The sequence below is a fragment of the Ictalurus furcatus genome, chromosome 15, assembly GCF_023375685.1.
Source record: "Ictalurus furcatus strain D&B chromosome 15, Billie_1.0, whole genome shotgun sequence".
In the NCBI taxonomy this organism is placed as follows: Eukaryota; Metazoa; Chordata; class Actinopteri; order Siluriformes; family Ictaluridae; genus Ictalurus; species Ictalurus furcatus.
Genome location: NC_071269.1, coordinates 15,681,302 through 15,704,303, shown reverse-complemented (window position 1 = coordinate 15,704,303; position 23,002 = coordinate 15,681,302). Strand labels below are relative to the sequence as shown.

Sequence of the window (23,002 nt, the reverse complement as noted above, 5' to 3'; positions counted from 1 at the left end):
TGTGTGTAAGCATGAACAATAGAGCGATAAGAAGGATGGGAAATCTACATGAAATGGAGAAATTAATTGGAAAATAAAATCTTGCATTGAGCAATGAACAGATGAAAGATTGGGTGAAAGAAAGGAAGATGGGTTAGAAGCTTGCTGAAGTGATTTTGAGCCATGACAGCCCCCCACCTACTACTGACAACACTCCTGCAGCCCCGAAATACCCCTCCTTTTTCTCACTACTGTCTGCATGCTGGCTGTAATGGGAGTCTGTTTGGTCTGATTTACTGAAAATGCATGTAATTTCCTTAAGCTGCCAAACTTTTTCTTTTTCAAAAATTGTCTTCTTCATTTTTCTTAAACACACCAAGGTTTCATTCCTGCAGACATGTACTGAATCATTGGCATTGATAGATGCATAAATGAACATAACACTATAGGCAATAAATGCCTGTGCAAATGGGGGTATGGGGATGATTTTACCTTTGTGAACTTCTTCTTCTTCTTCTTCCTCTTCTTCTTCTTATTATTATTAGGGCACATTGGCTTAGTAGTTAGCACATTTGCCTCGCAGCTCCAGGGTTTGGGGTTTGATTCACACTTCTGTCCTGTGTGCACAGAGTTTGCATGTTCTCCCCATGCTTCCGGGGTTTCCTCCAGGTACTCCAGTTTTCTTCCCCCAGTTCAAAGACATGCGCGGATTGTAGGCTGATTGGCATCTTTAAATTGTCCATGGTGTGTGTGTGTGTGTGTGTGTGTGATTGTGCCTTGCAATGGATTGGCACCCGTTCAGAGTGCACCCTACCTTGTGCCCTGAGTCCCCTGGAAGAGGCTCCCCACGACCCTGTGTAGGATAAGCAATATGGAAAATGGATGGATTATTATTATTATTATTATTATTATTTATAGTAGTAGTAGTAGTAGTAGCAGCAGCATTAAGGGCAGGTAGCATTGCCATCTCACCCCTCCAGAGAACTTGAAGCTTGAGATTAATGTTTGTGTGAGTTTCCCATGTTCTCTCTGTGTGGGTATCCTCAGGGTTTTCTGGTTTCCGCCCACCCCCCAAAAACATTCCAGTAGGTAGACTGTCTCCTCTACATTGCAGATAGGCATGAATGAGTGTGTGAATGTGTGTGTGTGCATGGTGCCCAGTGATTGACGTAGATTCTACACAACATCACACCTAATGTTACACCATCAGGGTGTAGTCCCACCTCTTCCCAGGGTTAGACTCTGGTTTTACTGTGACCTTGACCAGTATATAGTGGTTAAGATGAATTATTTAATGAAAGTGTAGTTTTGTACTTTTTTCTTTTGAAAAAAAAAAGTTGAATCACTTGTTATACTTTGTCACACTGCCCTCTATGGTCATAAAAGTCTTCAACTTTGTAGACTGGTGCAGGATGCTGAAAGAGTGTGTCTGTTTCACTCAATCATTACTCTCACAATTCTGTAGACTTACTATTATATGGCTAATAAGATGAATGTGAGATTGATATGATGGTGTATATCTGCTAATGGCACTTATTTATATGTTTTTCTGAAAATATCTGGAATTGTATATAAACACCAGTTTATTCATTAGTGCTAGTTATCAAGACTTTTGGCATGACACTTTGAACAACACATTGAACAACACAAGCCAAAGTAAACATATAAATGCACTATGCAATCCAAAAGGGGAAAAAAACAACAACACATCAGACATCAAAATCCCATCAATTGCTCCTTCAGTTTACTTGATGCCAGCCATCAGGTGGATCCACCAATTAGCCTGAACAGTCCAGCCCTTTTGCTCACATAAAGCAATCTGCTGCAGGAAGTGCTGCCGTGCCTCTTCCTCATTCTGGTCTTGCTGTAACGCATTACGTAGGTAGCGCATGTCCTGTGATGTGCTGAGCTCGGGGATTCCCGTCAGCAACATGAGGGAGAAGAGTGTGACCAGCAGGCGGGACTGAGAGCGCAGAGACAAGTAGGCCTGTATACAAGTGTCCTGTGTGATAAGAAAAGGATAGAAAAAAATAGCTGCTTGTCCCTTGTGTTCTGTTTATCATACATGCACAGGTTGTACATCTGGTGAACAAAAACAATCCAATTCTCTAATACTGTAAAATCCAAAGTGCAGAGGCATTTAGGACAAATCACAAATCATTCACAACATAGAGCATATAGCAAGGAGGTAATTAATTAAATCATCCTTAGTGCTAGTTATCAAGACTAGTTATAAATTGTATATTTGAGCACAAACAGGTACAAGAAGTAAAAAAAAAAGTGACATTCTTTTTATACAGTTGTGTCCTGTGAGAGACCGGAAACCCCAAACGCAGTTAGAAAGGAAAATCACCACCTTATAAATATAACAACTTTGTCCGCTACCGGTGTAATAAAGTATACAGAATGAATGGGTCTGATTTTTTTTAAATCATGAGTTTTTGGACGCAGCCATGCTCTCTTGTTTGCCGTTAAACAGTTGAGCACTGCCATGTGTGTACGTGTCCTGTCGCAAAATGCGGTGAAAACTCTCACATGACGTTAATAATGTGATTAAGGTGTGTACATGTCTGTAATACATGTCAATAATGCGACTAAAACAGGAGTACTCCACATGTCTTAATTCAATTTGTGTTTACTTCGAGTATGACTTTAATCAGATTAAGGTAATAAAAAATTGCTGTTTACATGGTAGTTTCTTAATCAGAGTATCGTCTTAATCAGGTTAATATCAGATTATTGTTGTCCATGTAAACGTACTGATTGTTGCTCTTAAAAGAGATTCATGTTAGAGGAATTTACAGTTCAGTAGATTCACTGAATCGTTTCAGTGTGAACGCCAGGTTTCACATGCACACATTTCACACACAGTTCACACCCCTAATTATACTACAGTGCTGGAGATATTTTGAGAAGTTGCACAAACCTTAAACCTCTGGAAGTAGAGGCTTGAATGTTTATTCACTCTACCCATAACATACAGAAAGTCAGGAGTGAGGACAAAGGGGACCCTCTCTCTGCTCACACCCAAGAAGCTCTTGGTGTTGCCCAGGATGTGTCCAAAATCAATGTGGAACAGATTCCCTTTGAATGACAACAAAACTTACATCAAGAACTGAAATGAAATCATTTTGAAGTGCATGACTATTGCATTGTGTGTAAATGGTTCTCCAGACTAGATCATCTTTTATTATGAGTATTGTCTCTACTAGAGCTTTTCCTTACCTTGGTTTGTTATCATTATATTGTCATTGTGCCGATCACCAATGCCCAACACATACGTGGCCACACAGTAACCAGCACATGAAGTGACAAACTTCTCCATTGCTTGATAGTGCTGGAGCAACAATGGTGGAACATGGAACACAAGAAAAAAGAAAAGATTTTTTTTTATTATTTGCGAACAGTAATCAGCATTGACTGTTTTATCACAATTTAATAATAAATGAAGATTCTCAGGTTTAGGGGGAACATAAAAAAATGAATCATTTACAGTAAAACAACAATGTGGGTATGGATAATAACTTGAATACCAGAACTATACCTTCTCCTGTAGGGGACACATTCCCTTGAGCCACTCAAACAGGGCGTTATTTTTGAATGCTCCTGTTGTCCCACCTTGAATCCTCTGAATAGCAGCAATGGTAACAGCATCTCTCACAATCTCAATCATACCTACATGAGAAAAAAACACATAGAAGAAGAGGTTTACATAGGTTGAATTTGATTATAACTTAAACTATGAAGATAATATCTGTGTTTGAAAAGTAGGATTGTTCTTATTAGGCAGTCCCTGCAGGATCTGGCAAATTTGCAGATCAAAGAAATTAACGCAAAATGAAGGAAACGCCGCATTATTCGGAGGGGCTAGCATTTTTTCTAAATTACCGCAGATTTTCCACAGGTTTGGGCCAAGATGTGTCATGTGACATCATCACAATGCGTCCTGTGACGTAATCATAACACACATTCGGCCAAAGCCCTCTTCGATTCACGTACGTCAAACGGGATTACAGCTAAAAGGTCTCAGTTACCAACAAACCTCACCACGAAGACTGTGAAAAACAATTTTATGCAATTGCAATTTCGCCAATTCAAATAGATTTCTGCAAAAAAAAGCACAAAAAGCTCCACAAATTGCATCACAACTTTTGAAAAATGCTGCCACAAAAAAATCAATCATTTTTGGCCACAACAATCACAAAAAACTCTGCAAAATCCTGTACGGACTGATTAGGGCTGTATCTGAGTTGTTGTCGTTCTTTCTGCTGCTCCCGTTACGGGTCGCCACAGCGGATCACCTTCCATTATCCACATATTGATTTGGCACAGGTTTTACACCGGATGCCCTTCCTGACGCAACCCTCCCCATTCATCCGGGCCTGGGACCGACACTGAGAGTGCACCAGCCTGTGCATCTCTAGTGGCTGGGGTTAGTGATCCTCAGATCAACAGTCCCATGCTCTACCAACTGAGCAAGCAGAGCGCTATTCTGAATGAACAGATAACATGTTTAAATGGATAATAATACAGAGATGTATTACATATAGGAGGTGCACTATTTGTTTTCTAAGAAAGCTTGCCAGAAATGTTAACAGGGCATCTAGTTAAGACTAACAGTGTGCATCGGGACTGGGATCACATGGGATGGGAGAAAAATATTGCTTGAATGGAAGGTTTTTACTTTCATTCAGATATGATACTCAGCGAGTGCTCAAATACACTTCAGATTTAGGTTTTCAGGTTGGTTTTAAATACAGATACAGATATGAATATTTGGAGAACGAAACAGGTACAGACACAGATAGCAGCAGTGAATTACACCTCTAGGTCATATCTACTGTACCTATTTGATATCCTGTTGAGATACAGCCATAGGGCATCAGGTTGAGATCCAAGCAGTTTTCCTGCCAAATTGAGTCCATCACCATCAGTGTCTATAAAGCAGTATGAAACCATGTTCAACACGTTTCTAATATTTATGAGACATGGATATAATAAAATGAGAATTAATCAGAGTATGAATTAGCACTTAGCAGACATATAGATGATTTTTTTTCCTACAGTTCGGTGTAGACTGAATTATGAAATTTACCTGAATGATGAGCATGTCCTGTCTGAGGTCATCGCCTTCCTTAAAGATGATACCCACTGGACAACCAGCTGAAGCCTCTGACTCCACATGGGAGAACTCAAGCCAGAGGGGCTTCTTTTTGGAAGCCATCACTTTACACTCCTTCAGCTGTAATAGGTGTTGTTTGTCTGGTTAGGAGCTAACACTTACAATGTTAAAAAGTTTAAGCCTTAAATTAAAAATGTGACTATTTCAAATCTCGCTATTAAAAAAAAAAAAAAAACAGCTGTATGAAACTCACAAGTAATGCACCTGCCCTGACCCTTGGATCAAAAGGCACCTGGAATTCAGGAGGAAAACTATACTCCTGCAGTATTTCTTGAAGTTTCTGAGCAGCTGACACAAGAGAGACATCAGTAAGAATTACATTCATTTTATTATGAATTTTGAAATAAACTGTGTGCTTATTACCTAAGGGTGAAAGAGTACTTTTTTCTGGATACATTGTTTTCACCCTGATAGCCACTTCATGGAGGATCTTGACAACTTGAACTTGATGCTGTAAACTCGTCAGCATAGCCTCACCACAGCCCAGGAGGTACGCTTCCAATATGACCGCCATACGCTGGCGGAAAAATGGGCAACCTGCGACCTCACTCCGCAAGTACCAGAAGAAGAAGTGTCCTACTCGCTTGCTCTGTGTTACAAATTTTGAATGTTAAAGCATGACATCATATACACTAACCAGCCACCTTATTAGGAACACCTGTACTTCTGCTGTAATCAGCCAACCATGTCGCAGCAGTGCAATGAATAACATCATGCAGATACACAGTAGGTCAAGATCGCAGTGACGGTGGCCTGGTTGTTAGTGTCAGACAGGCTAGTTTGAGGGTTTCAGAAACTGGAATTTTCAAGCACAATAGTCTCTAGAATTTACATAGCATGGTGCAGGGGGGGGGGGTGGGGGGGGCGCTCAACTAGAATTTGACTGTGTCGATAGGGATGCCTCCACCAATAATTCTGATCCTTCTTGTTACTAATTTTATGCCAGAAATACCCTTCAAATATTGCTTATTTCAAACAGAAAGTTGATGAAAAACTATTTCATTTGACCCTGCTGTGACCTTGACACTGTTAGAATTAAATCCAAAATCTAATCAGTTTAACTACTGCTTACAATGATAATTCCATATATAAATCCTACAAACATTTAAGCTCTTGAGATATCACACCAACATCTCGGACACATGGATTCATGGACCCAACGTGCCTTGTGCCCTTAATACCAAACAAGCAACATGAGTATTGCTGCTGACCACATGCATCCGTTAAACCCGTTACACCCCCCCCCCCCCCCAGAAAAAAAACAACAAACATTAGAAAGATTGCAGCTGTTCAGAGAGCAAAGTGAGGTTCTACCCAGTATTAGTATGCTCTTCCTAATAAAAATGGCCGGTGAATGTAAGGTCCATGCTAATATTTGCAGTGCTATCAAATACTTTTTTTTTTGCTTTTTACACAACAAACCAAAGCAGCTGACTTACCCTGAGTGCCCGTTGAATTAGGAATCTTGCCAGATAGCTGTCATGGTATGGTTCTACCTTGAGGGTCTGAAGTAGATAATGTGGCATGACATTTTCTTGATTTGTACAAAGGTGAATAAATAAGCACTCATAATATGTGTTTAATATACTGTATAACACAGCTAGGAAGTAACACTTGTATATTTGCTCCACTAGAATGGTACATTAATGTCTAATTGATCAAATGTTCTAGTACACTTTAATATTTGTAATTAGGTCTTATAAAGCTAAGAAGGCAATAGCATCAGGTGAACTGAAAAAATTTGAACACAGATGTCATTTTGTTGTTTAAGTCCAATCTTCTAGTCCAGGATATAATTAAGTAGGCATTCTCACTTTAATCACAACATCCTAATTCAGTTTTGTAAAGTGTGTATCTGGTGTATTCCTGTTAGGGATTGGGTTTAATTTTACATATATTTGATACTTTAATAAAGTAGCTGATCTATCAATGATCTTGAAAGTGACTCAGAAACTCATCAGGTGGGCTTTTAGACTCCATATGCCTTCTTACCTGTACTAGCTGCAGTAGGTATCTTAGCACCTCCTCATTGGACATCATCTCCAATCTTTGGACAGCCAACCTTCGAACCTTCTCATCTGTGTAATCAACACTAAGCAGCTCCAAAGCAACAGGCAGTTCCAAGTCATCAGGCTCCCAGTGACTCAGTAGCCAGTGAACATCCTGTACAGCACTGGGCTTCAACCAGTCTACTGTGCGAAGAAACTGAGGAAGGTTTGAAGCATAACGAACACTCTCTTCTCTGAACCTTTTTAGGGAGTATTTGTTTAAAGAGTATGTTTGCAAAGTCATATGACCTGGCGAGGATTGGCTGGATGCTGTTACATGAAGAGTAGAGCTGGGATTGGATGAAGTAGATAATACAGTAGAGGGTGTGATGTTGGATGACACCCTGCTATGGGGTAGCACAACAGGGAAACTGTAGCGATCAAGTAGAAATGTGATTGCCATGGATTTGGCCACATCAGGGTTGGTGGCAGTAGAGAGTTTATCTGCCTCATAGGTGAATGCTTCTTCTTCCTGTTCTGGGAAGGACCACATATGCAATGTGTAGGACCCTTGGCTTAGGAGAGATCTGTGGTCAATCAACTGAAGGTTTACAAAATATAATACTTTGCCTTTTCCTTTCTGGTAATCTGGAACTTTGTATCCAGGGTAAGAGGACTTGGATTCTCTAGTGGGGGCTGTATCCATACTACTGGCATTAATTGTGAAGCCTAGTTTAGCACCACAAGGGATATCTTTCAGAGGGAGATCAAACTCCAGCCAAGTGTTCCACAAGACCTCTTCTACAAATTCCTTTGGTGAGGAACAAACTGATGATACCACCTTACTGCCATAAATAATTGAAGCCTCTACGTAAATATACTGAGGGGTTTTGATTGGCAACTCAGGAATATCAAACCCAAGGAGCTTCACCCGTAAGTTCCTCTCACAATCCCAAAGGGATATCATTACAATTTCTTCCATTTCTTTCCCCTCATATGAGATTTCTTCATGGGAACTAGAGAGACCCGTAAGACTGTCAACCTGGGGCCAGTATTCCTTTTTTACTGTATCATCTGGAAGCGAGGCTATGGAAACCACTTTGAGGTGAAGCTCCTTCACGTTTTTCAGGCAGTGTCTGACCCAGAGAAAGTCAGAAAGTTGGAAATCTCCACAGAGAAACTCCTCTCTGCCACAGACTTTGAGAACATGATTAGCTGACCATTTTAAAAAACATTGGTCTTTTGATGGCATTGATTCCCAAAGAGCCAAAAGGAGGTCACTAGGAGTATTAAACAAATCAGCTTTAACATGCACACTTATATCATTGTGATATAGAATTATTGATAGCTTGCGTTTGAGTTGATCTTGCTGCTCTTTTGGAATTGGTGCAGAAGTTGTCCAAGGCTCTGTAGCATAAGCCACAGGATCCCGCTGTTGTAATTCTTCCTTACGTGGTGTGGCAAACTTTCTGCGTGTGAAAATCAGCTCACTCAAACGATTGCCTGCTGCACAGTCAAAATCATAACCAATTAGTTCAGTTAGAATCTGCTGGTATTCCATCCTCTCCTCCGGGTTATCCTGCTTTGCCAATACTGTAATCTGGACTGTTTGGTATCCCTCATTGTTTTGAAACCAGGGTGCATCCAGCGTTTTCAACACCTGACAGTCATCATAAATTTCATATTGATCTTCCCCTTTTGTGTACAATAGACTATACTTTTCAGGATCAAGAAGCCCGAATGGATCTTGGAACTTCTTGGTCTCCTGTACACACATGCAAAGCACCAGGCGAAGCTGCTCTACAGTGCACTGGGCTGGGAGTTTCACTTCTACAGCTTCTTGTACCCTTGCAACCTGAGGTCCCTCCCTGGTGGGTAACTTGCACATAAACACCAGGCTGTGCTCAGCGCAGTGCAGATGTTCAGAAGTTACTTTAGATGTAGATACTTTTTGCTGACATTTCTGTGATTTCATCGCCATACCTGCCGAAATGATACAATAAATTTAATAGTATTCATACATACATGCAGATAGTGGATATACAAAGTCTTTAAATCCCTATTAAAATCTCAGATTTTCTGTTATAAAAATTTAAGCCAGGATAACTCATGTCTCATCTTTTTCCAGCACCTAATGTGATATTGCATCAATTAAATTCAAGTGAAAACAGAAAAATGTTTTAGGAGAAGAAAAAAAACCTGCTTGCACAAGTGTGGACACCCATATCTAACACGGTTTCAGTTACCACTGTTATGCTGATAACATTCAAATCTATACAGCTTGTAGATCTGCTCCCACTCTCCTGACAGGTCCACTATCAGCATGTGTCACTGAAATAAAAGGATGGCTTAACTCCAGGATTTTAAAACTTAACATGGACAAAATTGAGATATTTTTAACGGAACACCAACTCTTACTAAAAATATCCCTCATGACCTTACTTGTGACATTGATAGGACTCTCATTAAACCATCTAGTACTGTTGTCATATCACAGCAAATCAGCAACTCCATTTCCCAGGAGGCACCACTAACTACAAACATGGCCGCTGAGGACTACACTTCCCACACACGCACATGCTCGCCTTCGCCGGAGTACTAACTACACACACCTGCACCCAATCTCACACAACACATACGCAGCATTTAAAGGACTTTGTGAACACTCAGACTTTGCGAAGTAAACGTTCAGCTGACTTGTCTCTGTCGTTATCCAAGCATTATACTCGTGTTTTGCCTTAGTGATCTTTGACCATTGTTTACGTTCTTGACCTCGATTCTCTGCCTTGCCTAGTTTTGCCTGTTTGCCTGATCGCCCGACCTCTGCCTGTTTATTGACCACGGATTTTGCCTTACCCTTGGAATTGTTATTATATTCTGCCTACCTGCACTTGCTTCCTTCTCTGCCTCCATTTTGTGACAACTGTAAAAAATTCAGGCATCATTTTTGATCCCTCCCTCACCTTTAAAGCTCATATAAACTCTGTTTCTAAAATCGCCTCCGTCCCTTCATTAGCCTCAAAGACGCTGAAACATTGGTTCATTTATATCCTAATGTCTTGACTACTGCAACGCGCTCCTCATTGGTCTACCTGCTAATTCTATTGCTTGGTTGCAATATATTCAAAACTCTGCCGCTAGACTTCTTACACATACCAAGCGCTCAGCTCACATTACTCCAATCCTGTCTGAACTGCACTGGCTACCGGTTTCATTTCACATTAAATATAAAATAATTCTGCTTACATTTAAATCACTTCACGGTTTGGCACCTTGCTACCTTAGTGAATTGCTTCTCCCCTACAACCCGATCTGCTCTCTCAGGTCCTCTGGGCTCGGACTCCTCTCTGTCCCTAGATCTCGTATCTCTACCATGCAGGCAGGTGGGTCTTTCAGTGTAGCTGCACCCAAAATCTGGAATTCACTCCCGCTGACTCTTCACATCATCACTTCCATCTCCGCGTTCAAATCTCAATTAAAAACGTATCTGTTTTCTCAATGTTATCTGTCCTAATCTGTTGCTATGCATTTTTCTCAGTGACTGTACTATCTGTACTGTGTATTTCTCTGCTGTGTTTGATTGCTCATTGCTTTTCACATTTTGTGTTTTTCCAGGATTGTTCATTGTTCATGTATCATTGTATTACTATTCTAAAGCATCCTTGAGCTCTGGAAATGCGCTATATAAATTAAACATATTATTATTATTATTAAATGTGCTTGTAGAAAGGGATCAATTGCATTGCATCTTGTATAACACCTGAATAAAGTGGATCTTAGAGCTATTAGCGTAGTCTGAGAAATGAATTTTATTCTGTTCTAAATGCAGCATGGGTTTTTGTATCATGTGTTTTGCATTTGTTTCTGCATTTTTATCTATACAGATCATATAATCCTTTTTTTTTGCACTGTAGTGACTAAATTTTATATGTAACAAATAGTTTCTGATTATTGTTAGATATAGTAAAATGTAAACTAGTAAAACTAGTCCTGTAACATTTCTTTACACTGTGTACCAGACTTATATTTAAATGTAACCCTTCCCTACTATCTATCAATCTATACAGTGACCAAACATGTTATTAAATAAAGTAATAATGTATCATCCCTATTCTTTACAGCTATTTAGCAGGTAAAATTTATCTTTCAACTTTAAGTTTAAAAAAGACAAATAATAATTCTTACCTGCGATTTTGTCAGTCCGTCTCTGGCGTATGTGCATATCATTTCCCTTACAGTGAGTTCAGTGTAATGGGGATGTTTGCCGTGTGGGTTTCTACTTCCTCATTCCTTACACCTGCAAGGAAGAAAAATCTCATAATCTTCTTCCTCATTCATTTCACATAAAAACACCTCTGTTACGTTTATGGTAAATCTTGATTTTTAATCACATGGGTGGTTCTACATAAAGGGAGCTTCCCAACACTATAATGCTGGTTTAAAATACTTTGCTGTATGCAGTGCAGTATATTTCTGCCTGCTTTGTGTTTATAACCAGTTCCACTTACTGGCCACTGTGTGACAACGAATGTAGGATTCATAACGATAACAAAGCTCCCTCCTAAGCATATGAAACAATAAAGCAATTTCTTGCTCTTGCATATGAGCTAGTCATGTTTACTCATGGACCTAAAGGTGGAGCCAGCAATTTTTAATAAAATTAAACTTTTTCCAATATTTGTAAGTAGTTTTGACATTCTGGTAGCTGTCAATAAAATATCTGCTCAGAGAAAAAAAAAACCCTATTATTTCTGTTGCAACATGTTCTCTGTAATGTAGAGAACAAACAAATAATATTTACAACCAATATCAAACCTGTTCCTGGTAATTTATAAAACTTTGTCAACAAAATTAAATTTGAGGCATGCTTTAGAGGAAACAATAACGAACCAAATTCCTGTCCAGGTGGTAGCAAAACAAGAGGAGTTTGTTGAAAGGTAGTAGCAGTGTGATTGTGCTATATTTTTCTTTGATGAAGATGTCCGAACCTGAACAGCCTGTACACACACCCACACCCAGACAAGTCATGTCAAGTCATATCCAACATCCAATTTTTATACCATAAATCATTACTAGCGTGGGACATAACTGATCTGAGCAATTTAAAATGGCTGAGGAGTTAACAGTGGAGATAATGAAGTCTAAATGTACATCATACACTGCATCATGGCTGACTCTAACGTCCTAACAGGCTGGGACATGTGAAAAAATAAAGTATATGTGAATAATAAAGACTTTTTTCTATAGGGAGATAGATATATATTAGGAAGATCTGTACAACTGCTCATTCATGCAATTTTCCACTTAACCAATAACGTGGCAACAGCACAATGCATAAAAATGTTCTGTGGGTGAACAAGCCTTGTTGATGAAAAGGTTATATGGGAATGGCCAGACTGGTTCAAGCTGACAGGAAGGCTACAGTAACTCAAATAAACACTCTTTACACACAAATCAATCAAACATATAAACAAATGTAAATTTGTACTGAAACTACAGGTACCTTGAGCATTCAGTGCAAATGATGTGGTCAACACTTTCAGAGAAGTTAGTAAGTAAGTAAGTAAATTTTATTTATAAAGCACATTTAACACAGCGAACCTGACCAAAGTGCTGAACAGAGTAAAGAAAAGTAAAATTTTAAGCCTCTGTTTTAAGCCTCTTTTTAAAAGTGGTAATTGAAGGTGCAAGGCGGATGTCCAGTGGCAACTGACTCCATAAACGAGGGGCAGCAACTAAAAAAAGCTCTATCCCCCTTAGTTTTTAACCGGGATCGAGGGACATACAGAAGAAACCTATCAGAAGATCTTAGAAATCTGTTAGATGAATGTGGTGTAAGAAGATCTTTGAGATAATAAGGAGCTTGATCATTAAGAGTTTTAAAGACAAGCAACAGAATCTTAAACTGAATCCTAAAATGGACCAGGAGCCAATGGAGCTATGCTAAAATTGGGGTGATATGATCAAATTTCTTTGCCCTGGTCAACAGCCTTGCAGTTGCATTGTGAACCATCTGGAGACGAGCAAGAGATGATTAATGAAGCCCCAAGTATAATGAATTACAATAATCTAAGCGCGATGTGATAAAAGCATGAATAACCTTCTCCAAATCTTGGAAAGACAAAAATGTTTTAAGTTTAGAAATAATCCGTAATTGATAAAAACTATTCTTAACGACCGAATTTATTTGCTTGGTTAAGCGTAATTCTAAGTCCAGGATGATACCAAGGTTCCTAACCTGGGAAGAAATTGAGGGGAAATGGTTACGAAGCTCATTTGGGAGACCATCTCTCAATCTCAGGGGACCCAAAACAATTATTTTGGTTTTGTCTTCATTAAGTTGGAGGAAATTATTTGTTAACCATTTTTTAATATCGTTCACACAGTCCAACAGTGGCTGAATGGAGTCACCAGCCTTCAATGGTATGTACAACTGGGTATCATCAGCATATATATGAAAAAAACATTGTGTGCCCTAATAATATTCCCCAATGGACGCAGCTATAAGTTAAAAAGAAGTGGGCCCAGAATGGAGCCTTGAGGTACACCACTAATAATAGGAGCAGAAAATGAGTAGAAATTACCCAACGCTACTGAAAAGGACCTGTCTTTAAGATATGAGCTGAACACTTGTAGGGTGGTACCCTTGATACCAATCAAATGCTCTAAACACCCAAGAAGTATGTTATGATCTACAGTATCAAAGGCAGCTGTAAGCATCGACACAGTATTTTTACCAGTATCCACTGCAAGTAAAATGTCATTTGACACTTTTAACAAAGCAGACTCTGTGCTATGATAAGCAGTGAAACCAGATTGTAAAGGTTCCAATGACTTTCTTTAACAGCTTTGACAGAAACAATAGCTTAGAGATAGGCCGATAATTATTAAAGCAACCTTCATCCAAACCCTGTTTCTTAAGCAAAGGTTGAACAGTAGCATGCTTAAAATAATTTGGGAACAGAGAAACAGGAAGCACTGTTGTTTATGGTGGTTGCATTGACATTTCTTTTTTCTGCCATGTTACTTCATTACTGTAGGCATAAACTACTTAATTATTGTATGAATGGTTTTCAAGTACTTCATGCTTTTTTTTTTTTTTACATTTAATTTGAATACTTTTAAGGTGATTGTTTTGAATATGGTAGCTTTTCTTGCAAGATGAATAAAATTCCTAACAATTTTAATCAGTGAACAAGGAAACAACAAACAAAAACTTCCTAACAATTTTAATCAGTGAACAAGGAAACAACAAACAGATAACAAGCATAGTCATACACTACACCATGAAGGAGGGGGAAACATAAAAACCTGTGAGCTAATATTTATTGCTGCAAACAGGGCTGCTAGATTTTTAGCATGCAAGCTAGGTAATGTTTACTTATGTTCTTGGTTCCTTGTTGGCAAAAGGAGCAATTACGGTTAATAACCAAAATCAGTGTGTGTGGTCAATACTTTTCTCATTTGTGACTCTTTCTTGCACTTTTAATTCCATACTTTAATTAAATGTCAATTTAAAATGGTGGAACATTGCACTTTAAGTATTATGCTCAGTCCAATGCTGCACAACAACGTTTTTGCACACTGTTCTAACCTGCGTATGAGTGTAGCTGCTTATATTCTGTCTCATTTTACATATACATCTATATTTATTATATATATTGATATATTCTCTACAGTTTTTATATATTTGCAGTTGTTCATTCCTATTCTTCAATATTATTTATTCTTATTATTAGTAGTAGTATTTATTTATTTATTCGTAATTTATTTTTTATGTATTTTTTGTATTTATTTAAATACTCATCTGCTGCTATGCTGTTTTGTATACTTTTATTTTATCTTAAACGACAAACTTCTGGTTTGAAAATAACTTGCCTGAAAATCATAATTGTGTTTAGGTACGTCTTTATATTCTTTCTTCTATAAGTTTATGGCGGATGATGCATCCATCCATTTTCTATACCGCTTATCCTACAGGGTTCCGAGGAACCTGGATCCATTCCCAGGGAGAATCAGCCACAAGGCAGGGTACACCCTGGATGGGGTGCGAATCCATCACAGGACATAATCACATAAGATAAACCTATTCATACATGTCATTGGACTGGGGAGGAAACCCCCGCAGCACGGAGAGTGAGTACACACACACACACACACACACACGGGAATCGAACCCAGGAAGTGTAAAATGAATGAGCTAATGTGCTAATTCTATGGATGATGATGATCAAAGATTGAATGTGCATACCGCCACCTACTGGACTACTGTGGGAAATAAGTGGAAAATTTGAATAGTTGGACGGAGCTAACCTGTAGCGCTCAATCACAAATGCCTAATTGATTACTAATTGATTTCACGGGTGTGGTGTGATTGGTCCGTCATGTCGGCTGACGCAATATATACGCTGCCCGAAGCTTGGACTAAGGCATTGCGGGGAATTGAGTATGGCAGGTAACATGGCTGAAAACACCGCAGGTCTTTATGCTGGAGATGCTGTGGGCTTTGCAGGTTGGTCTCTTTAAGTGTGAGCGAGCGCATGCAAACTTCTAACACAAACAAACCGATTATCTTCTGGTGCTTCTCCGTTTCTTTAGAGCAGGAAAACGCAGGTACGACTGGTCTTTTGCGGCCGAAGTTTCAGTGGGACAACAAACCCTGTCTCAAAATAGCTGCTGTCCGCCCTTTACCGAGAAGTAGCAGCTCTGAAATGAGTACAGTACATCAGTTAGCTACTACCACTAGCTGTTTATAACTCTCTTCTTTTACACTTATGCTTTATCTGACCATTTTAACGCATTGTTGTAGGTCAGAATCGGCCGCAGTCTCCTGCTCAAACGTCTTCGTTCTCACCCGCAAGAACAAGCCCAAGCATGTCCTCATCACCCATCAGGTCAGAGCTCAATTTTTTTTTTTTTTTTTTTTTTTTTTTTTAAATAAATAATTGATTTGGCTCTGAATTGTTCTGTTTATGGTCCAAAAAAGTAGTATAGCTCTTACAGAATACAAAGGCTTGGGCTGAACTTTGCTGTTTTAAATTGCAACTTGAAATGTATGCTCTCCATCCACTATATTAGGAACACCTAATAAATACACTTATGCAGTTATCTAATCAGCTAGCCATGTGGCAGCAACAGTCAGCATGTTTACATGGACAATAATCCACTATTAATCAATTATGAAACTACCATGTAAACAGCAATCTTTAATTACCTTAATCTGATTAAGATCATACTTGAAGTAAACACAAATTGAATTATGGCATGTGGAGTACTCCTGTTTTAGTCACCTTATCAATGTGTATTACAGACATGTAAACATGTTAATCACATTAACATTGTGAGTTTTCACCGCATTTTGTGACAGGACACATACACATGGCAGTGCAAAACATTTTACAGAACAAGAGTATGGCTGTGTCCCAAACTGCATACTTGCCTACTCTGCTACTATATAGACGGTAATTACGTGGTTTGGGATGTAGCCCACGGCTTCAAGCAGTTGTCTATTGTCATGTACAGCATGACAAAAAATAACTGCACTTAAAGCATTCATAAAAACACCCAAAAACTATATACGGTACCATAACGGAGACAAACTGCATGTTGATGTGTGAAATTCTGGGGGGACGGTGTGGTGCGTTGACACTTTGTGTGCCGTTAATCTAATTATGTTCTATAACATGTAAAACAGATTCATGAAGGGAGTCTTCTAAAAGCAACTCATGTAAACGCCTTAATCACGTTATCTTACTCAGAGTAAGGTCAATAGATTACTGCTGTCCATGTAAACGTAGTCAATGCATACACATTCAGGTACAGGACAGAGCTTCTGTTAATGTTCTCAAACATTAGAAATGTGATCCCTGACTGTGGTTGTGGCATGGTTATTTGTACCAGAGGGGCTGGTTTGATTTTCAGAAACTGCTGATCTGGGATTTACACACAACAGTTTGTAAAGTTTACACAATGTGGGGGTGAAATAATAAAAATGTCTTGTGAGAGGATGATCAGTGGGTTTCAGGTCAGGGCTCTATGCAGTCCACTAGAGTTCTTGCACACCAGGAGCATTGTCATGCTTGAACAGGTTTGGACTAGCCCCTTTGGTTGCAGTGAAAGGAAGTCTTCATTACACAGCATACAAAGTTAATAATAATAATAATAATAATAATAATAATAATATTATTGACTGTATTCTAGACCTTTCTGTGCTTTAAAACTTGGTGGCAACAGTTTGGGAAAGACTTGTATGGGTGTGATTGTCAGGTGTTAACAATTCTTATGTAGTAAGGGTATATTCAAAAACCTTGTTTTATTAGGGAGGATAACTGGAATGTATTTTGTAATGTTACAAAGTAGACTGTCAACCTAGTCTTGTTACAAAGCAAATGCTTACAACTGGAGGGGAAACCGCCAACACTTCAAAAGCATGTACTTTAGTTATTGATCACTTGCAGCTTTCTGTTGTATTACATGCCTTACCTTGACTGTACTGAATCACCATGTACATTCTAGAGCCAATGTGACCCCTTCTCTGGACCGAAGATCAAGGCCCACATTCAGATGGAATTGTACTCGGCAGTGTCCCTTCTCCTTTGATTTGCGTGACTCCAGGCGAAGAGTTGCTCGTGAGCAAGAGCTGGAGTATCTGAGGCTGATGGCTGAAAGTCGCCTGGCGGTGGTTGGTTTTTCTGCTGTCAGTCACTTGCATGTTTTTCACGTGTCTTGCTTTCCTGTTGCTGTGGCTTTTTGGTTGTAGGGGGTTGGGGTATCTTAAAATCCTCCCCTGAACCCATTGCCTTGCCATGAGGACTAATTTGGCCTTGTCTTGTTGCTGTTTTAAAGGATTTCACTTTTAGAGCCAACCCGGTGAGGAGGTACAAACCACTGATACTGGAGCAGAGCACGCGTCCACTCACAATCCCCAAATCGCCCTTCTCCAGTCGGTACACAAGAAAGTAGAGGAAAAAATAATTTTTTTTTTTAATTGAAGAGATACTATTTTTATAATCTGTATAATAAAACTTTCCAAGAGACTGTTGTTCAAGCAACATCTTTTGAATTATTTTTATTTTGTATCTGAAATAAGGAAACAGGAGGGATGGCTGCTACTTGTATTCAGTTTCACCCAAACTGAACTAATGAGTGTTGGGGTATCTTTATTTTATTTTTTTTTTTAAATCAATATTTGCATGTTTATAATGTCCATGCTGTCTTAAAGGCAAAGCTGCAGCATGGATTTAGATGGAAACTGATCATGTTCACTGACTGGACAGTGTAACTTAACTGGTTCAGTTTAAAGTTGAGCTGGTAGGCTGCTTCACACAACCAATTTGTAATATGAATTTCCTAGATCTATTTGTACACCATGGTTATTTGGATTTGTATTAAAATCTGGTTCCATTTCTTCAACAATTAAAATAATGTTTAATATTTTGACTGTCCTTCAAAAAGCTGTTGCTGCACGGCTTTAGCTGCAATTAATAAAATCTGTAGAATGGTGCATTTTAAATTGGAAATGTTGCTAACCCAGTTTTTGCAGAAATAAATATTTGGCTTAATATTTTTATTACTCTGTAACCAAATCCTCTGCCTGCCTTCACTCTGAACAGAGGCTCTGATAACCTCTAGGTGCACTGCTTTCCTTAGTCTATTATTGTTCATGGCAATTTCTCTCTTTTGTTGTGAATGGTTGGTTTGACCTGTTCATTTCCACTGGTTTATGTACAGTGTTGAAGGAAAGTGTGTTGATCTTGCTCAGTTAAAAGTGGAAATTTTGAAGTACTCAAATGAAAGAAGTACACTTGAGCACCACTCTATATTTTTCAGCTAGCTTTTTAATTACATTTAGTGTTTCATGTGGAGACTCATTAAGTCTTATGGTAAACCTGTGGTTAGCTTTTTATTATTTTGTAACACCATATTAGAATTTTGCATCAGACATTTTAATAACTTCCTGTATGTGAAGGTAAAATTGACCATGTAAGTGAATCTTTTTTTTTTTTTTTTTTTTTTTTTTTTTTTTTAAAAAAAAGCTTTTATAATGATCTGCAGTGTGGTAAGTAGGGCCAGGAGTAAACCAGAGGACCTTACCTGCTACATCTATACAAGACTAAAAGTGAATGAGCAAATGGTGGCACCGGAGCTCCTGGAAGGGCATTTGTTTGAATTCTTGCTAATTTTCTGACTGATGATCAGACCATTAAAAGATTATTTTGCCATTTTGGACTTGGCCCATTTATTTTGCCCATATGTCTGTCTTGCTCTTGCAAAGTATTTTCCAAAGCATTCAAACACATTACTGAGTACAGCATAGCAGTGCTATTAGTTTAATGTGCATATATTTTATGTTCCACTTATAATTAAAAAAAAAGTACATATGATAATCAAATCCATGATGCATGCACACACAAATGCACACATACAAGATATAACATTACAACGTGTCCTCGCAATCAGTTTTATCATGGTAATGATGCAATATTTTCTCACCCATCTCAAAGTCTTTAGTTATAACTAAAATGTAAATCCCTCAAATAGCAGTTATTGGAATCAAGTACATTTGTTGGCATGAATAAGCTCATGACATCCATGTGCTCCCCTGTTTATATTTATGGCAGCATTAACCTTTATTGGCCTTTAACTTTTGTGAGATGGTAATGAAAGCAGTGTTGGAGATTGTGAAAGTTATGAAAAAAAATATGCAGCCAAACAATACATTTGAAAATTAAACGTATAGGTTGTACAAAAACTGGGCTTACAAAGTCAGTCCTCTTTTCTAAAAGTCAGTGTTCAGGTAGTGCTTATCCATCTTGACCCACTCTTGCTACACTGTTCACTTCAAGGACACGTGTGAAATTGTATGTGGAGGGGACGAGGTGACGGGTCTCGACTCGGCTTCCCTTATTTAGTTTGAAACATATCTCAAGTTGGTCTCCAGGCTACAGCTGCTCCTTTCAAGAATGTCCAAGAATAGAGTGCAGAAAAAAGGTGGAGCGTTGAGAGAGAGAGATCAAGTGAGATTGAGTTAGTGAGTGAGTGTCGATCCTCCACCTGGTGCTGTCAGTCACCTGAGATTAAGCCTCTGAAATGGCTGGAGTTACAGCACCTACTCTAGGAGACAAGATGCCTGTTAACCAAGCTGTCAAATCCGTCTCTCCCACGTACACGGCTCCAAACAGCACATGAGTGTTGCACAAATACATTAAGTGACAAGCAACTGAGTATCAACTGAAAAAGCTTTACTTTTCCTTAAACCCACCTGCTGCTTAGAGACTTACATTCATTTGTACTTATTCATCAATATCTTTTGGTTAATCTGGGATCAGGTACACACTGAGAGAAACACTATGCCTAAATGTCCACATAACTAATTTTATTGTACATAAACATGGCATGTTTTGGAAGATAGAAGGAGTCGAAAGGCCATGCGGCATGTCAAAACACTTTCCATGTTGGAGTCAAAGCTTTCAAGTTGTGTTTGGTGTTCTGCACTCCTCTATGTGATTATTTAAGTACTTCAAATGAAACTCATGCTTAAATAACACAAAGAATGTGGCTATATGAAGGCTACTAAATGAATCTAGCATGCAAATTCAACTCTACCATGTGAACAACCTGGACAGTTGCAACAGCTACAGGAAACCAAAAGCTTTTTTTTTTTAAAAAAAGGACTGCATACTGCAAATATAATTATACTGTATGTAGTTTTTCCACATAAAACTACTTAGGTATTAACAAACAGTTTGTGTTAATATTTTCATTAAGTCTTAACTGTAATTGTCAGTGTGACAGAGGCTGTGAACTGGGTTACTTATTAGGTATGAATATTTGTTGTTTTTCAGGGTACAGTAATCAGTTTAATGGCCGGTGGGCAACCAGAGTAACTTAATCTGGACCTGCTGCCAAAAACATCATTAAGACATTGTGTTAAGTATTAGCCTCACTTAATATTGGAATATCATTCAAATACTCGAATACGCTTCTGATTTTTGAAAGTTGATCCCACAAATCACAGCTGTTAAAATCTTCAACTTCAATACAAAAATGTTCTGGATATCAAAAACATCCAAAACAAATGTAAAAGTCAGAAACATTCTGGTCTTTCTGAGTGCTAGGATTTAATAAAATCCGAGGAAACGAGAAACACTTGGAAAAGACCCTCTGCCCTAAGTATGAAGCATGACATTAGAATTATGTCTTCTGGCTAAGTAGCAGTAAGTGACACAGAATATACATATCTGCAAACTCTTGAAGCAACTGTCTCTGAATCACTGAAGATACTGTTCTTGCAAAGAGGTTAAACATTTCAGCATTACATGCAGCACTTTAAATTCAACTGTACATACATCAACAAATAATTGAACTATTCAAATTGACCTCTGCTTTCTCATTCACCAGATCTCTTTAAGCTGGTTTCAAAAACATTAACATGGAAATTTACATTTGAGGTCATAGGTTTATATATGCCTTGCAGAAGCTGCAAAATTACTCAAATTGAATTTAAGTGATGGTGAAAGGGTGTCAGTAACTGACTGGAAGCAGTATCTGGTGGCAAAAAAGAAAGAAAGAAATATTTTATGACCCTACCAAAGGAGTATTCATGAATTAACATAACAAACATACAATGTCTTCGATTATTTATGTCAGATAACATTGTTTTTTGCAGTGCTATTTATCATAGTCCAATGAACAGTTCCCTTACACTGTTTAATCTCATTTCATTGGTTACCAGACTGAGGAAAGGTACACAATTACCCAATCAGAATCATGCATTTGTTTTTAGGTAGATCTGGTTTTATTAAATAAATGTCATTTCTGTTGTGTTATTAGCATGTAATGGTGGAAAGAGTATAAAACACACAGACTTGAGTAAAAGTACTGATACTGTAGTGATAATTCACTTAAGTAAAATTAATGGTCATGAACATTACCTTAAGTTAGACTAAATAATTCTTCTGGTGAAAAAAAAACACTTCAGTAATTACTTTACAAATTAGTAGACTCGTCTAAATCGAGAAAAAGTGTGCTATATCTGAGGAATTCATTGTTCAATGATCAATAATGTTAACCAAACAAGTGAACAATGTTGAATTGAACACCACCTCCATTATCAACCGTATTTAGAAAAGGTACAGTGCCCTCCACCAATATTGGCCCCCTTGGTAAATATGAGCAAAGAAGGCTGTGAAAAATTCTAAAAAAAAAAAATCACTTTCTGCTCAATTTAATACTCTGCTCTCATGGATATCAAACAATTGCAAACACAAAACAGGTTTATCAAAAAAGAAATCTTTGTTAAATATAGGTGAGCCACAATTATTGGCACCCTTTTAGTCAATACGTTGTGCTACCTCCCTTTGCCAAGATAACAGCTCTGGGTCTTCTCCTTTAATGCCTGATGAGGTTGGAGAATACATGGCGAGGGATCTGAGGCCATTCCTTCATACAGAATCTCTCCAGATCCCTCAAATTTCGATGTCCACTTTGGTGGACTCTCCTCTTCAGTTCAGTAAACCATTTCTGTGTTGATTTTGATGTATGTATTGGATCATTGTCCTGCTGGAAGATTCATCCACGGCCCATTTTAAGCTTTCTGGCAGAGGCAGCAGGTTTTCATTTAATATCTGTTGATATTTGATAGAGTCCATGATGCCATGTATCCTAACAAGATGTCCAGGTCCTCTGGCAGAAAAACAGCCCCAAAACATTAAAGAGCCACCACCATATTTAACCGTGGGCATGAAGTACTTTTCATATGGCTACCTCTCTGTGTTCATGTTAATTCATACATGTTTCTAGCTACATAGTTAGCTATCTAGCTAAGACACCCCTTATACATTATCCTGAGTAT

At 38.4% G+C, this 23,002-nt stretch overlaps 2 protein-coding genes across 7 annotated transcripts; one reads left to right on the top strand and one right to left on the bottom strand.

Annotated features, from left to right (window-relative positions):
* Positions 1-166: 166 nt before the first annotated feature.
* On the bottom strand, positions 167-11,677 carry si:rp71-17i16.5 (phosphatidylinositol 4,5-bisphosphate 3-kinase catalytic subunit gamma isoform). Of its 2 annotated transcripts, XM_053643827.1 has the most exons (11): positions 11,335-11,676; positions 7,154-9,132; positions 6,601-6,666; positions 5,525-5,750; positions 5,355-5,449; positions 5,075-5,221; positions 4,826-4,916; positions 3,524-3,654; positions 3,205-3,316; positions 2,906-3,063; positions 167-1,981 (listed from the first exon to the last, which is right to left on the bottom strand). In XM_053643827.1, exons 1-11 carry the CDS (start codon positions 11,369-11,371, stop codon positions 1,724-1,726), a joined length of 3,300 nt encoding a protein of 1,099 aa, XP_053499802.1. In that variant the 5' UTR covers positions 11,372-11,676; the 3' UTR covers positions 167-1,723. The 2 variants fall into 2 exon arrangements, with proteins under 2 accessions (XP_053499802.1, XP_053499801.1); XM_053643826.1 differs by having other exon boundaries at positions 5,355-5,750; positions 11,335-11,677.
* A 2,363-nt stretch (positions 11,678-14,040) lies between these two features.
* On the top strand, positions 14,041-19,629 carry sinup (siaz-interacting nuclear protein). 5 transcript variants are annotated; one of them, XM_053643830.1, is made up of 5 exons: positions 14,041-15,604; positions 15,748-15,864; positions 15,959-16,043; positions 17,665-17,845; positions 17,995-19,629. In XM_053643830.1, exons 1-5 carry the CDS (start codon positions 15,598-15,600, stop codon positions 18,109-18,111), a joined length of 507 nt encoding a protein of 168 aa, XP_053499805.1. In that variant the 5' UTR covers positions 14,041-15,597; the 3' UTR covers positions 18,112-19,629. The 5 variants fall into 5 exon arrangements, 4 of the variants coding, with proteins under 4 accessions (XP_053499805.1, XP_053499804.1, XP_053499803.1 ...); XM_053643829.1 differs by having other exon boundaries at positions 14,041-15,661; positions 17,665-17,830; XM_053643828.1 differs by having other exon boundaries at positions 14,041-15,661.
* Positions 19,630-23,002: the final 3,373 nt, after the last annotated feature.

Excerpts from the sequence above, each read along its gene's own strand:
- si:rp71-17i16.5 (XM_053643826.1), bottom strand. The coding sequence starts at position 11,371 with ATGCACATACGCCAGAGACGGACTGACAAAATCGCAG. Across the intron at positions 5,751-6,600 it reads TAATTCAACGGGCACTCAGG|AGCAAGCGAGTAGGACACTT; the intron begins GTAAGTCAGCTG and ends TTTGTAACACAG. Across the intron at positions 3,655-4,825 it reads CTCAACAGGATATCAAATAG|GTATGATTGAGATTGTGAGA; the intron begins GTACAGTAGATA and ends TTTCTCATGTAG.
- sinup (XM_053643828.1), top strand. The coding sequence starts at position 15,598 with ATGGCAGGTAACATGGCTGAAAACACCGCAGGTCTTTATGCTGGAGAT. Across the intron at positions 15,865-15,958 it reads AAGTAGCAGCTCTGAAATGA|GTCAGAATCGGCCGCAGTCT; the intron begins GTACAGTACATC and ends GCATTGTTGTAG. Across the intron at positions 16,044-17,664 it reads ATGTCCTCATCACCCATCAG|AGCCAATGTGACCCCTTCTC; the intron begins GTCAGAGCTCAA and ends TGTACATTCTAG.